Below are 17,443 nucleotides of genomic sequence, written 5' to 3' on the forward strand. Positions count from 1 at the left end.
TTGAAAAAGAGGTTGATGCTGATGATTGTCTTGTTGTTTGTTGAAATTGTGTGGAGTTTGTTATAGGTGGGGCTTGACGTTCTGAAAATTTTAAATACAAGTGACGTCACTTTGTATAAATCGTGACGTGCAAGTGTTTTACTTTGAAAAATGGTATACGTTATACACGATACGTCAACGTCATTAATCAGCAGGAGCAGCCAGCAGAGGAGAGAGCACTGAGAGCAGAGAGCAGAGTATAAATAAATCAAATGTAAATACATAATACATATAACCTGTCTGCTGTTTGGAGTAATAAAAAACAAACTTTTAAGAATTAATACAGATTCTTTTAACGATCTACGATCTATACATTGATCGAGAATAGAAACGAAAAAGACAGTCAAATGGCACAAGAGGAAGCTTTTGAACAAGTAATTTACCAAAATCAAAATTTATTTTGTATATATTAAATATTTTCATTTGTTTTAGTTTGAAGAAGATGATGCAGCTGAAACAGCCTTAGCTCTAAGTAGTGCAGGTAGAAAAAGACTCTTCAGCAAAGAATTAAGATGCATGATGTATGGTTTTGGAGACGATCAGAATCCTTATACAGAAAGTGTGGATATAATTGAAGACCTAGTTATTGAATTCATAACAGAAATGACTCACAAGTAACTTTTTCATTTAATTACTAAAACAAATTTAGACTAGGTAGCGCAGATCTGAATGTATCGATTTTTGATGCTGAATGAATACAGAATAAAAAATATTGTGGACAAGGAATCAAAACATAAGAATTAAAATGCCATTTTACATCAACTTCAAGTAACTAAAATACAGTAACATAAATTAAAGCAAAAGGGCAATGATGCAAACAATGCAATACTTAAAATAAACACAATAAGTGAAGATAATATGGCTTCAAAATTTACCCATGGTTCTGAAATTATTTGTTTGTGGTATTTAATGAGAATGGGAATATAGTTTATTTTAACAGTTTAATTTTCACTTTAAATTTAATAATAACAAATCAAAGTTTACTGTCTGGGTCCATAAAAGAGACAGGCCATATAGGTTGGGGGTGTTCTAATTCTTTTACAGTAACGTAAGGTGTCACAGGGATCTCACTGTGCACTACTGTTTTTGTTGTCAAGAATATAACTGAATATCTGCATTATCCCAAGTGTGAAATTTTTAAAGTTGATTTGAAATTATATTTGAAACATTCCTTACCCCAGCCAAAGGACAACAAATAAATACTTACATTGCCAATGGACAAATCTAAAGTATGTGGACACTGCTAATTATTTGGGCGTTCTGTTTACCCAAAGGGTTTTTAGAGTGTATTGTAGACATAATTATGTTTGAAGGAAATGACGATGCTTGATTTGTTAAAAGATATTTTGTTCAGTTCTAAGTATATAAATCTATAACTTCATGTTTATCATGTCAGGTGTCTTCTTATTCTTTCTCTATAGACATGACCCTGTCCATTTTTCAAGGTACCTCCAGTAAGTTATTGTTCCATCATTTTTGTGGTCTTCCTACTAATCTTCTTCCTATTGGGGAACCATCTCTTGCCATCTTTACTACTCTATTTGTTGTCATTCAGCTTATGTGAACCTTGCACCTTGCATCTCTGCTGTTTCTTAAGTGTTTTCATATCTGCTGTTTCTAACATCCTTTTTGTTCTCTCTGTGTAAGGTCATGTTTCTGCTAAATATTTCATTATTGGTATGACAACTGTTTTCTTAATTCTGCCTTTCGTTTCCTTCCTGATATTTTTGTTTCTCCGTATTGTTTCATTCAAACAACCTGTGGCTATGCTTGCTCTACTCACTTGATCTTCCACTTCTGTTTCAAGCTTTCCCTAGCTAGATAGTGTGATGCCTAGATATTTAAACTCCATCACTTGTTCTATTATCGGACCTTCCAGTTCCAATTTACATATTTATTCTTCATACATTTGCTGCTATAACAATGCATTTGGTCTTTTTTGGGGAAATTAACATGTTAAAGGGGTCTTTTTGAAAGAAAGGCCAGTTAAGATTTGATTTCACGTATAGTGAGTCTGTATATTCACATATACATATTTCATCCTAGCAGGAATCATCAGAGTGACTGGTGCAGAAACCCTAAACATGAAAACAAATCTTTTCCATCAAAAGAAGCAACAATAAAATGGCTTCAATTTGGACCCTATAACAACATCTGATAATAAATCTCGAAAGTAGAAATCCGTAGATTTCTATTGACAAAACCAAAATTCAGATTTTTTTTGTCTTTAATCTGTGCTTTCTATAAATTTGCAAGGCAAAACAGATGATGCTAAAAGATCTAATAGAGATATGGAGGATCTAAAAGTTGCATCCCAAAACATATCTCCTCATCTACGCAAAAATCTTTGGCAAATTGGTTTCTTGAGTATGCTTTTGTATGCGACTTCTTGAGTATGCATATTTTCAGACTTGCAAGGCCCATTTAGAGATAATTTAAGATATATTTTTAAGATTTGCTGCATATAAGTTTAACTGTTTAAGAGCTATGCTGTTTTTTAAAATATGTGTCTAAATTGCTATGCATTTTTTGAAATGTTCTGAAATTAAATTGTCAAAAAATGCTCTTTCTTACAAATAATATACAAATATTAACCAATTTAAATAATTCTTTTTGTATACTACAGATGAAATATTAAACTACAGGCATATGATAGAAATAACAAATGTGTATAAACTAGCTATACTAGATAGACTAGATACTTACCCAAGAAAAAATTAAATTTATTAAAAAAATGTGAACAGTCCCTTTGTTGCTACAAATCACACATTGGTGTAAATTATGTCTTGGTAATTTTTCTAAGGAAACTTTTTTGTGGGAAGAAGATGGTGCTGACACTCTATTTTTTTCATTATTCCACACATTCAATATCTTCAAAAAATTTTTATGTAAACTGCAGCTGCATATATTCTTTTCTGTAGTTTTTTAGATGTTGTCTTAGAAGTCTGTAAAATGTATGAATTTACAACCATTTTACTAAAAATGTTAAAAACCACCACATTTTGTCAGATTTGTCAACACCTCCTATATATATGTTACAATGATGAATTACGCTGGGTTTCACCTTTTTGTATTCAAAATTCCCTCTTTTTCTTGATGGTTACATTAATAGTGTCCACATTTGGTGAAATCAATATCACTGGATTTGGTTTGCATTTTTTGTCCCTAAAAGAACACATCAAAATATTTTCATGTCCAACATATTTGGCTTTTCCTACATTTGCATTTTTAGCTTCTGTGCGAATTTTTTTTCTATTGTGACATATTGTTACAGTAAGTCAAGCGTTTTGCTGTAAAAGAGCTTTGACTAAGCGCCAGCTTGTGTAGAAATTATTAGTGAATAAATGATAGCCTTTATTTAGATAATTTCCTATCGATTACAATTTCTGCACTACTACAAACCCAAGACCATGTTTTTTGACTAGAGCTTTCTCATCTGAATGCTTTACTCTTTTGTAGCAGAAAAAAACCTAAGCAATATTACGGAGTTACACAAAATACAGAATTTTATCACCCATTAATGCTGTTTTTTATTTGGGAGTTACTATCTTATAGAAAAATGGCATTGAGTATCAACCAACAAATCGTCAATAGATAATTGCTGGTTTGGTACATAGTGCTGCCATAATGCATCATTTGCATGCTTGACAAGCATGTCAAACCTGGGACACGGGTCATATTTTGGATAGTCTAGTTCAAATAATAAATTGTTATCAGTCAACAAAAAAACTTTAAAAGCAATTGAAACCTATCCCTTGCAAACATTGTTCTCAACCATGGAATGTGTCTGGAATCCTCTTTCCAATAACTATAAATTTTAACTCTTTTTGTAATACCCATCTCTAGTAATACTGCAATGAATGCTCTGATTTCTTGTACTGTAGTCAGTGTGCACGTTATTGCTTGAGAACTTTCGGGAACATTTCGTGAGAGTATCTGTTTGTTTCTCTAACAATGGACTCTACTAATGTCATTGTAACATAAGAAGCACATCTAGATCCAGGTGCCCTGAAAAAATTATTTGTTTCTTTAGAAAAAACTTTTGTTGTAGGAATATTCGTAAATGTTAGCGTTTCCTCTATTTCTGAAGAAGTAGAAGAGCCAGAAGATTAATTTTCTACTCTTAGCATTTTTCTACAATCCTTAATAATCCCACTGTCATCACTACATATATCTGACATCTCACTCTCTGTCGAGTTATTATACACAGAGTCGACATCGGAAACCATAATATCTGGCGTATTATTTCTGTTTAGAAAAAGGGCAAAATCAAATTAAATTAATTCCCATGCGTAATCAAAACCTGATGTTACAAAGAGCGCGCATAGTCAGAATATGTGCACACAGGCTGACCGACAAACTCACACTAAACGTAGCAGCGCTGCACCGCATTGCACTATAACGGTTAATATTAATATGGATAATTAATGTAGCACTATAAAGTAAGGTAATGGTCTGGTCTAATTTTAACCTAATTTTAGTGTCACTAAATGTCTACAAGCTTTTACAGAAAATTGATTAAATACTGCTTGTTAATCAATTATGCTAGTTTTTTAATCCACAAATTCTTTCTTACATTCTCTTATTCATAGAACATTAAAATGCATTCACACCAATTAGGACTCCCATGTAATTTTTAGATCGAATTTAGTTAGTTTCAAGAGGTTTTTCCACAATTTAAAATATACATTTATGTATAACATATTTGTTATTACAAATCAAAATTGTAAAATGTGATTTATGATAAAATTAAATAAAACTTTTTTACAGTTACTGTTTTTTAGAACTCATTAAAAGTATTCTGTTCTTTTTATGCCAGATTATTAGCCAGTTCGTTGGATTCTATATTGCTTAGTATACTTAATTTAAAGTTTGTTTCTCTTTTTCCAATGTGTTTATTTTTTATGTCATACTAGTTTATTATTGTGTTTTTATTGCTTAGTTACCAACTACGTAATAGTGTACTTTATGCTCGCGCGGGCATAAAGTGTACTTTATGGCCCGCACGGGCGTAAAGATACAAACAAAAAGATAACTTACTAGAAACAGCTTTATTTAACAACATTTCAAAACATTATTTAGAATTCACATAAAACTGGCAATTCTGAAAGGATCCGCTTTTTTTTTTAAATTTGGTTAGGGATCTCAAAAATATCTTGCATTTTTACGGTTTTAGTTTGACACGTTTTGGCTTTGCCAGTACCATTAACTTAGGAAAAAAAAGTTTGACACGTTTGACACGTTTGACAGCATTTCCGTAGCGTAGCAACATAACACGGACGATAGAATGTCTACTAGTAAATATATTGTCAAAATGAAATCGAATTTTCGGATTTTTAGAACATATTTATTTGTAGATGCAGTAACGAACTAGTATGACATAAAAGTTTGTATGCACCGCGGGTATTAATAAATGTATATGTTCTCGGGCGACTTACAAACCCTCGGGCCAGAGGCCCTCGAGTTTGTAACATCGTCTCACTCTGGGCATAAACATCTATTTAATACCCTTTGTACATAAATAACTATTATATGAATATGTTAAATGTTTTTAGAGCTATGGAAATTGGAAGGACTGGTCGAGTACAAGTAGAAGACATTGTATTTTTAGTTCGTAAAGACCCTAGGAAATATGCAAGGGTGAAAGATTTACTAACTATGAATGAAGAGCTCAAGAGAGCAAGAAAGGCTTTTGATGAAATTAAATTTGCAGGTAATGCCAAGACATAAGGATGTGCATTTGATCCATGCATGGAATTTTTTATTTTTATACTTTACATAATATCTAACTTGCTATCACATCTATATAACATACCTATTTAATCCTTTCAAGGCAAATGATACTATTAATATTATATACTTAATTTATTAAGATTTTCTAATTGAAATTGTTCTAAAGCTATTGTCTTGTGGCATCTTAATGCAATTTACTACTTTTAATTTTGACGTTTTGATTTCCACGTCAGAAATATTACTAATGTTTCATATTTTTAGAAGGATTTTCAAAGTGGAAATTGAAATGTCACAATAAATTTATTCTAAAGTAAAATAATGGCTTATTCTCGATAGAGAAAAGAGAAGAGTATTTTGGAGGTTAAACATGTGCAATACAATTCTAGTGTGTAATTATTGCAATAAATCAGTATTAATAGCTGTACTATGCAGTATTTGCAAGAAAAGTGCTACCCATAAAAGCTGTGCTGAAAGGGCATATCAAATGACCAATAATGTTATAGACATATATTACAAGATAGACCGACTGCTGCAATACAGTCGCGTTCCCCCATTGTGACAGAGAAAACTGACGCAAAGCAGTCCCTGCATCTCTGTCTAATGGGCCGGGTTTATCGACGACGTGACCTTCTCATTGGTCATTTAGGTCACGTGGTCGATAAACCTGGCAAATTCAAAAGAGATGCAGGGACTGCTTTATGTCAGTTTTCTCTGTCGCACTGGGGGAACGGGCTGGTATTGCAACGATCAGTCTATCTTGTATTGTATGTCTATGAATAATGCCCGATGTTCAAATTGTAAACAAAGCGAGGTATTGGTACCTGAAAACAGTGTAAAACTTGCTTCTGGATAGACAATGACAAAAATGATAACATCTCTGTTATTGATGAGTCATTACAGCGATTCTGTGGAAAAATTGAGAGAATCTGTTTTCTGTTGACTTTATGTCCGAAAAATTCGATCAACTATTTTCTGAAAATCGAAGTTTCTTGGCTGAAATGAAAGCATTAAAAAATGGAAGCAGCTAAAATCCAAAGTCAAAATACTTACAGTCCGAAAAATGACAGATTACCCATGAACGATCATATCAATCACTTATTTTGTATAATTTGCAGTTTTTTTTATATAAATAACAAACATTTGTTATAGAAAAAGACAGCAAATACAAAATAAGTGATTGATGTGATCGTTCATGGGTAATATTTTATTTTTCCGACTATACAAGACTTTAAAAACTATATAGGGTGGTAATCATATTGTAGAGATTTAAGGGGTCTTTGTCAATTTGGAAAAAAGCCATTTATTTTAGAATTGATTGTGCACTAAGGAACTATCTGAAATATAAAATTCACAACATGACATCGTAAAACATATTAAGATAGGACGTCTGATGTGGATAGGACATGTAATGCGGATGGAACAAAATGACCCAGCTAGAAAAACGCTCCTTGATAGACCCATTGGTCAGAGAAGAAGATGAAGACCTAGAACAAGGTTGCTTGATAACATCGAAGAAGAAATGTGAAATATGGGAATACATACTTGGCGGAGAAAGGCGATGGATAGGGATGACTGGAGTACAATTCTTGAGGAGGCTAGGACCCACGACAGGGTTGTAAAGCCAACATACTTTTCTATGAAGTATGAGTTCCTATAATTCAGAATTTTCCAATTGGTTTTTGAAAAGGTAATTGCAAAGGTGTTGCTTTTATAAGTTACTTTAATGAGGTATCCAAACAGTCGAATCCTATCTCACGCAACTTTCGATGGAAAATGCTAAGACATACAGCTAGGAGATGATATGTCGTCCTAGCAGTGGGTGATACATCCATTCATATTACCAATGATTCCATTAGTGGTTCTCAAAGGCATGTAATCGCTTGTTGTTTGTCATTGCTTTGTTAATATTTTTAGAAATTGTTCATTCACACTAAAAACAGTAAATATCATTCTCACCATAACCGCCTGTTATGTCTGTAGACTTGTTAGTACTATGGGCAGTATTTTCTGTACATTGTTACCGAAAGAAAGTTTACTTTTTACATGATCTGGAGAAATATTTCAACGATGTGATTACAAGATTTAAAAGCATGTTCATATCATAGATTAGATCAACAGTTTCTTTAATCTTAATTCATAAAAAATAACATTATAAATTCTTAACGGCATAAATTAAAACAATTTATTCTAAAAAACATCAATTTTATAATTTTCATTAAAACTGTTTTAAATTAAATTTTCAAAAAATCCACTACGTTCAGCCAAGCAGTAGCCCAATCTATTGTATAATTGCCTTCGGATGTTCGATATCATTTTGGGTGTTATGCTTTGAAAAGCCTGAATGATTTTTTGATGTAATTCGTCTAAATTTCCGTAACTTAAACCTGTACTTTTTACTATCCCATATTTTTGTTTTTTTACAATACCTTCTCTACATGTTATTTTAAATGGTTCCTATCGTTTTTAGACATGAATTTTTTCCAGTTAATTTAATTTTCACACTGCGTGGGGCATCCCAATGTTTCGTTTTTCAATTGAACTCGTTCGGGGCTGCCTTTTCCGAAGAATGCTTCACATAACCCCTTACGAAAAAGTCCAAAGGTGCAAGATCGGGAGAGCGAGGTGGCATTTTTATGGTATCTTTTGTACTAATATCTCTATCTGGAAACATGTTTAAAAAATATAACACCTCCCGTGCATTGTGAGCTGGACAGCCGTCTTGATACAACCAAATTGTATCCATATTTAATAGGTAATGCTCGAACTGATGGAATTATGTGATTTCTCAGGAGATCTAGATATTTACGACGACATCTTGATTTCAGCTAGACTACATACAGCAGTTTCACGGTGTTCTCGTTTTTTATTAATTGCATGAGCTAGTTGATTTTAATCTGCATCACTACGCGTGCATTTTCTACGATTCTTGACACAACCAGTTTTTTCAAGTTTAAAAATAATGTGAATTGTAGATTTTGTTGGTAAAGGGACTTCGAATGAAAACGAAAACCTACCGATTATATCGTCGGCACTACTTCCAGAATAATGCCATTTAATAATTTTAATTTTATGTTCAGCTGTAAAGGTTCATCATTTTCCGAACTTGAAATATCAATTTATTCTGTTTTTTTGCGAATAAAACTAGAATTATTACTAATGAAAAAATAAACGTACATTTGACGTTTCCGTTATCATAACTGAATGCCACTTTGACAAAACTAGAATTTAATCTAATGGGTGTTAAAAACAAGCTCGTATGTCGGTACTAATTTCATACTATATTCTATTCGGTCTCTCGGAAGACTGAAGGCTTGCGGCTTGTTGATACTCAATAGATCCCTAAGACATTTTAAAAATTAAATTTATTTCTATCAGACAAATAATTTTTATGTTAATAAACGTATAAAATGGTCTGTCGGTGCCATGGTGCACAAGAGCATAGGCTTTGGTACTCCCGCTTTCCTTAAACATTCCGTCTTAATTAATACTGATTTACCAGTTGGCTTGAAAGGACTAACAGTGCTATAAGCTAATTCTTATAAAAGTGATAGTAAGTACAATAGTCCTTGTTTTTATAGTTGTTGTTTTTATAGTATGTAATATGTTAATTTAAGTTGTGTCAATGTTAATTCAATTTTACGCTGTTTATTATTTTATTTTTCTTTTGTAAACTCCTTTTTTGAGCTTGTGTTGTGGTTTATTGGTTTGTTTTGTGTTTATTTTGGTAGTTCTTTACCCAAGACTTAAAATATAATATACACATATGGTGTTTTTGGATAATTTTTATTATATTTTTATAGACTCAAAAAATTTAATTTATTTTAATTATTTTTAAAACATTTGATTTGCAATGATAATCTAACCAATAGCGACACCCCGTTCCCCAAGAAGCGATTACCTACAGAGTAACAACACGTTGAGATGAATACATATACCAGTCGTGTAAGAAGAAAGATACTGTCCAAATATGAAAGACGATTAGCTAACTCATTCTTTTATTTCCAAGATTGTTCGCTTTGTTTTCACAAGTTTTATTCATTAAACTTGTTTTATTTTAACTACATTTAAAACTTTAATATGTTTTATGTCCCTTCTGGATGCTTCTTTGGTTAGACTTTTTCATACTGCTCTGTCATACATAATTAAATAAATTTTTGAATAAAGTTTAAAATTTCTCCCCTTATTTTCTGAATAAAACTTAATTTGATGAATTTATACTAACTGAATTAAAGCATTTGTTAATTTTTTTGTGGTATTTTAGTAATGTAAACATAAAAAATGGCTGGTTGACGGCGCCATTTTGTAAGTTAATTTTAAATGGAATCACATGACAAGTAACACAAGCTCGTTTTAGATTCGTGTCAACAATACCTATACACTTATCAGTATCACCCAAAATACTCAAAATATTTCTTCCGTTTTTATCATTAGCTAAGCAAATTCAAATTTTCAGCATCAAACACCAGTCTCTTTGTCTTTATTCATATGCGAGTTCAGCCTACCTTGTTAAATTTCTTTTATTTTCTGTTTTGGGCTATGCCAATATTCCAATATTCCTTTCATATACATGTCTTGTGTAAGCTGCTCCTCACTAGGTCTTGCTTGACATTTCTTACTCCTTCCTTTAACTAAAAATTCTGGGATCTTCGCTTAATAACTTCGTAGGTAAATGAACTGGGAAGTAACCTAATCATTAAAAATGGCGGGAGTGCGCCATTTTGTAAGATACGTACACAGGATTTTGCATTAGTCAGGGTTTGTATTACTCAATTCTCACTTATATTGGTTCTCTGGATGCTTGGTTATGGTTATGGTATCGGGGCAGGTTCCATTTATGAGCCTTTCAGATACTTAAACCTCCTTGTATCACTTCTATCATACGGACTAGGCCCATAAGGATCTGGTCTTCAGCGTTTCTGGGCCCAGGCTGCTCCGGACTCACATAATCTTCTGGAATCAGCAGGGGTCCAGATCTGAGGTCTTCCAGCCGTTATGAACGTCTAATTCTTTAGTAACTTTGTGGTTGCGCAGAAAGCCACAAATTTCTTTCGGGATAACTATTTCCCTTTTTTGTCTTGGTTGCATAAAGACCGAACCCAGGGTCTGCCGGGCCAGTGCCGGACACTTCCAGAGGACATGTGAGCAGGTTTCCTCCGCATAGCTAATCGCCAATCCAAGCAGATGCAGGTGCTGTCTAAGTCTACAGTGGCCGGAAAGCATACTGTCTACCAGAGAGCATCCTCTACAGTCTAGAAGGAGAAGTTGGGCTGTAAGACTTTTGGATGGCCCCTCTATGTGGAGCCTAGCCTGTCCCATACCTCCATAACTGGTCCAAGAGTCCTAGAACCTTCGCAAAAGAAGCTCCTTGAGACTACCCCGACGGGCACTTTAATCACAGATTCGGGTCCCACAAGCAGTCCTTCTTGCTATGGCGTTGGCCCGTTCGTTACCTTTCATACTTTTGCGTCCTGGTACCCATATCAAGTTAACTCTATTGATCAGCGCAACGTGATCCAGTGCTCTTTTGCACCCTAGAACCAGCTTACAGCTGACTTTAGGCGTGTCCAAAGCCCTTAGCGCTGCTTGACTGTCAGAGCAGATAGATATAGTCCTGCCTGAACAAGCCCTATATATTAATATATATCCCTTAAGTACATACCAGGATCGCAAAGATCTCCTAGGTTCTCCTTCCATCCACTTATCCCGATCAGAAAATTAAACCAAGTAGGATGAGAACCAGAATTTAGGGGCCATGCTGCCCTATATCATAGAGAGCATAGGACAACACTCGATGGCCTGTCTCCAAATGTCACAATGGCCTATTCGACTAGTCATTCCGGATTAGTATCCAAAATAGTTGAGACGATAGGCTGCCATCATAGCTTCGTGCTCGGCAATAAGATGTAAAGGAGGTAAATCTAACAGAGCCTCAAGAGCCGCAATTTGTGTGGCCCCATGGCTTCTGAGATGCCAATGCAAGCCAACGGCTGAAGGTGAACTAACTATGTCTTGGCTACGAAAGCTCTTCTGCACGCCCAGAAATCTGCAGTGGCATTTTTCACCTTTGCATCCAAATGTTCCTTCCATGACAGTTTAGAATCAATGATCACTCCTAGGTACTTCACTGACTTGGAAACCGATAAAGGTTTATCATAGAAAGTAAACTCTCTGGTCTATCTTATGGCCCTTCTCCGAGTAAACAGTACCACAGCCGTCTTTTCAGGATTAACCCCGAGTGACTGCTCCTGGAACCATTTCCCAACGAACCTGGGAAGAGTCCCTCAATCAGTATAACTACATCATCGACGTAGGCTTGTGTATATATCTTGTTCGGACAGTCGCTGAAGAAGGCCGTCAACCACCAGGTACCACTGCAGAGGGGACAATAATCATCTCTGAGGGCAACCACAAGACGCCGACACCCGAACGCAATCTGTCTGGATGTTTACGATTGTATTTATTTCTATTTTAAGGACAGTTTTTTGATTTACAAAGCCTATTATAGATAATATTTTAATTATTATATTTTAAATCTTGGGAAAGACTTTTACACCAGAATGTATATTTTATTTATAGAAACATTTTAGCTTACTAATATTGTGCTTTTTTAAGATTCTGCATGTATTTTTCACACAAGTTTTCATTGAGATTCATTCTGGTGATTTTAATTTTTAGGAAAAGACGCCGTTTCAAGTTAGTCTTTAAAACATGTACAAAAGCTTGTAACGAACTTCCTTATACATTTAATACAAAAATATGTAATCTCATTTAAAACGGATAATTTGTAATATATTTGTATAGTTAATAAACTATTATTAAGAATCTATTTTTTTTTGTTATCTGTATTATGTTAACTAAATTTATATTTCGGTATCAAGTATGATATGCCCTAAAATAAAGAAAATCAGCTCAACAAGGTGACGACATGGATATTTCAATTTTTATAAAAATTGAACACTCGTTAAAAATAAATTACCTCAAACTTTTCGTTTGCAACCGTTTTCATCGATTTCAAATTGAAATAGAAGAAAATTATGCAAAATAAATTTTTCAGAAAAGATCTCTTGACTTTATTTATATGGGGCAAACCTATGATGTAGTTTCGCAGTCAATATCCCAATCACACACACAGCTTATGATGTAAAACTTATATTAGCCTTACCAGACGTAATTAAAAAATGAGAGGAATTAGTAAAGGAAATATTTGACGATGAGCGAATACATAATAAGCATGAACCTAATAGTCACCATGAACCATACCACAATAGAGGAAATTGAATATATTATTCAGTTGATATGAGTATTAAAAATTAAAAAGATCGAAAAGCAGTAGGAACCAACGAAATTCACACAGAATTTCTCAACTTAATCGATATTGGCAACCATCAATATTAGCAAATTTCTTTAATACTATACTGATACTATACTGAAAATATTTTCACAGACATGGCATTACTGGTTATACCGAAAGTGAACAACAACTTTGTATTTTAAATGGAACACCCTGTATATTATTGCATTTTTAGATTCTGCGTAAAATTCTAGGTAAAATTTGTATAACCTAGCATAGGATAAAATTTCATATTTTTTGAGTTATTCATCTTTATTCAAAAATTTTGACCGATAGAGAATCTTTTTAAAGTTAATATCTCATCAATTTACAAACATAATATCTTGAAAACCTTGCACATAAAGTGTCGGTAATGTTCTTTCAGAACTTTACATCAAAATCGAATTTCTAAATACATGGTGTTCACGAATGATACACTATTTCTTTAAACTTCAAACCACAGTGAGTCTAAAATGAAACTGTATTTTATAATGATAATGAAAAAATAAAGTAGGAACAGAAATTTTTGTCCGTACAAATCATTGGTTTGACGATAAATGCAAGAATGCAACAAAAGAAAAAAATGAAGCCTACAGAAAGATGTTAACCCGACGAACTAGAATAACTGTAGAGAATTAAAAGACAAAGAGAAGAGAAGAAAAGAGGATACACAAAAGAAAAAAACGAAACCACCTAAATAAGGAACTTAAATATAGAGAAAACCTCAACACAGAGAAATACTTCAGAGTATTCTATAAGAAAGTTAATATCAACAGAAAATAATTCAAGACAACCACAAGACAATGCAGAAGTCAGAATGGCGACATATTAACAACAAAGAAAGATGTATTGAATAGAGGGGTGGAATATTTTAACCAGGCACCTAATATAGAGGAAGAAGCAGAAAACTTGGAAGACGAAAGAGATGAGGTAAGGGGAGCAGACTAGAGGGAAGAGGACTCACCAACGATTCTTGAAGTAAAGATGCAGCAAAAATACTAGCCAGAAACAAATCACCAGGAATAGATAATCTCCCAGCTGAACTATATAAAGAAGGTGGCCATGATACCATAATTTCATTATAGCAGCTTATAAAAGAAATATGGACACAGAAATCCCTCCCCAATGATTGGAATATTGGAATACTTTGCACCATACATAAAAAAGGAGATACATTTGAATGCTCTAACCCCAGAGAAATAACGCATCTAAATGCAGAGTATAAAATATTTTCCACAGTACTATGTCACCGTATGGCACCATATGCAGAACGGATAATAGGAAAATATCATTCTGGTTTCAGAGGTGGTAATTCGACAATTCATCAGATTGCAACCCTGAAACAAATTTTGGAAAAAACACTGGAATAGGGCATTGATACTCATAACATATTTATAGACTACAAAGCAGCCTACGACTCTGTAAATAGAAGAGAAATGTTCAAAGCAATGAAAGAGCTAGGAATACCAAATTAGTTGGTAAATTTAACAAAGCTAACTCTTGAAAAAGTTGAATGTAGAGTACGAATTCAGGGGGAACTGTCTGAACCTTTTAAAACAAATAACGGGCTGCGCCAGGGAGACTCTCCTGTATACTGTTCAATCTGGCTCTGGAAAAGTAATACGTATGTCACAAATCACAACCACTGGTTCAATATAAATATAATAAATCAGTGCAAATTCTGGCCTATGCTGATGATATCAATATTGTTGGGAGAACGGAAAACGCTGTACGAGAGGCGTATGTAGCATTAAAAGAATCAGCTACAAAAAGGTTTTAATAATAAACACCATCAAATCGAAGTATATGAAAATAAGCACGCAACCACAAATCCTGCGACCACTTTTTATAGAAAACGAAGTCATCGAAGTAGTGAACGAATTTGTATACCTACCTGGGAGCGCTCCTTAACACTCAAAATAATACTACCGCAGGGATAAACCGCAGAATTTGCACAGCCAACATATGCTATTTTGGGCTAAATATCCTCCTTAAATCCACAATTATGGAGAAAGAGGAGAACAAAACAACATTGAAGAAGAATGGAATGTCATCCAAACGACAATTACAAATATGGCAAAGGAAACATTAGGTGAAACCTCAAGCAAAAGAAACGAGGAATGGTTTGACCAAGATTGCCAACAAGTAATAAATAGCAAAAATATAGCTAGACAGAAATGTTTGGGAAATGTAAAGGGATTCCCGATTGAATAGAAGGGCATATGAAGAACTCAGAAAAGATGCAAAAAAATATGTAGAAAGAAAAAGAGAGAAATGTTGAATAGTAAAATACAACAAATTACAGATTATAATAACAGAAGAGAGGCTAGAAAATTTTACAAGGAAACCAAGCAATGCACCTAAGGATACATGACAAGATCAACAGTTTGCAAGGACAAAAATGGGGCAATTATCGGCGAGAAAGAGGAAATATTGAAAAGGTGGAAGTAGCATTTTCAAGAGTTATTAAACCCAGAAAAACAACAAAACGAAGATGAAGAAATAATTTACCACATAGCAGAACAACTAGTTGAGCAACCAACATTGGCAGAAACGATAAACGTCATAAAACATCTAAAAAATAACAAAGCACCTGGCACAGATGGAATAATTGCAGAACTGATAAAGAATGGTGGACATGTGCTATGGAGGCGTATCCATAAACTAATCGACCGCATATGGACACTAGAAGTCATCCCACAAGATTGGAAAGTAGGAATCATACTTTCTATGTACAAAGGGGGAGAAAAACGACTCTGGGACTCTGGAAAAATTATAGGGACATAATGGTTGTAAATGTCGTCTACAAGATATTATCAGGAATTATATACAGCCGCCTAGAATCGTTTTCGGAGGAGATTATTGGTGAATACCAATGTGGCTTCAGACCAAAGAGGTCAACTATAGACCAAATACATATGTTAAGAGGTATACATGAAAAATGTGTTGAATATAACATACCTATTTAAAACTTGTATATCGATTTCAAACAGGCTTTTGATGAAGTAGATCGACAAAAAATGTTAAAGCAACTATCTATGTTAGGGATACCCAATAAGTTGGTTAAACTTATACGAATGACTCTGGAGGGTTCCAAAGCTATGGTGAGAATAGATGGAGATATGACGCAGGCCTTTGATATTGAAAATGGAGTTAGACAAGGTGATGCCTTATCAAAAACACTTTTTAATCTAACTTTAGAAGCTGTTAGAAAACTGGATATAAACGGCTGTATTAATACAAGATCAATGCAAATATGCGCATATGCGGATGATGTTGTCATAATAAGCCGCAACAAAAGGGTATTAAGCGAAAAAGTTATAGAACTGAAACGAGGAGTTGCTACGTTTGGTCTATATATGAATGAAAGCAAAACAAAATATATGGAGTGCACAAAATCAAATGAACATGAGAATTTGAAGGTAGACAACATACCTACAAATATGCCTCCACTTTTCCCTACCTAGGCTCAACAATAAATGACAACAACAACATCAGTTAAGAAATACAAGCACGGATTCTTAGCGGTAATAAGTGCTTTTATGCATACAAAGACTTAATGAAAAGTAAGTTACTGAATAGTGAGTCTAAGCTTAGAATCTACAAAACAGTAATTAGACCAGTGGTCACATATGGATGTGAAACGTGGACCCTCTCAACCACTGATGAAAATCAACTGAGAATATTTGAGGGCAAAATACTAAGGAAGATATTTGGATCAACCCAATGCAGCGATGGTTCGTGGAGAATTAAAATGAACCACGAGCTGGATGAACTAATGCAGAGCGCAGATATTGTCAGATTTGTAAAGTCACAAAGACTAAACTGGCTTGGTCACCTAGAAAAAATGCCAGATAATCGAGCTGTAAAAGTAGTCCAGAGATGGAAGCCCCAAGGAAACAGAACAAGAGGAAGTCCCCGTAAAAGATGGATAGACGACAAAGAGAGGGATTTTAAAACTATGAACATCAGGCAGTGGCGAAGGAAAGTATCCGACAGGCCAGAATGGAAGAGCATTGTTAAGCAGGCCAAGACTCACAAAGGGTTGTAGCGCCATTAGAAGAAGAAGAAGAAATCCACAATTATATTGAGAAATACAAAAATTAAACTCTACAAAACAATAATACGCCCAGTCCTAACATATGGTTCAGGACTCTAACAAAAAGTAATGAAAACATGTTAGGATGTTTCGAACGAAAAGTACTAAGGCGAATCTATGGAGCGGTGAATGACAATGGAGTGTGGAGAAGACGATACAACCTCGAACTTTACAGAATATATCAGGTTCCAAACATCGTAAAATATATTAATGGAACATGGAACAAAATGACCCAGCTAAAA

The 17,443-nt window shown here is 34.1% G+C and overlaps 1 protein-coding gene across 1 annotated transcript; it reads left to right on the forward strand.

The window, feature by feature from the left end:
• The first annotated feature begins 198 nt into the window (after nucleotides 1-198).
• Nucleotides 199-12,598, forward strand: Taf13 (TATA-box binding protein associated factor 13). The gene is made up of 4 exons (XM_072529630.1): nucleotides 199-413; nucleotides 472-653; nucleotides 5,595-5,752; nucleotides 12,448-12,598. Exons 1-4 carry the CDS (start codon nucleotides 387-389, stop codon nucleotides 12,468-12,470), a joined length of 390 nt encoding a protein of 129 aa, XP_072385731.1. The 5' UTR covers nucleotides 199-386; the 3' UTR covers nucleotides 12,471-12,598.
• The last annotated feature ends 4,845 nt before the right edge of the window (nucleotides 12,599-17,443 follow it).

The sequence above is a fragment of the Diabrotica undecimpunctata genome, chromosome 4 (assembly GCF_040954645.1).
Source record: "Diabrotica undecimpunctata isolate CICGRU chromosome 4, icDiaUnde3, whole genome shotgun sequence".
NCBI lineage: Eukaryota > Metazoa > Arthropoda > Insecta > Coleoptera > Chrysomelidae > Diabrotica > Diabrotica undecimpunctata.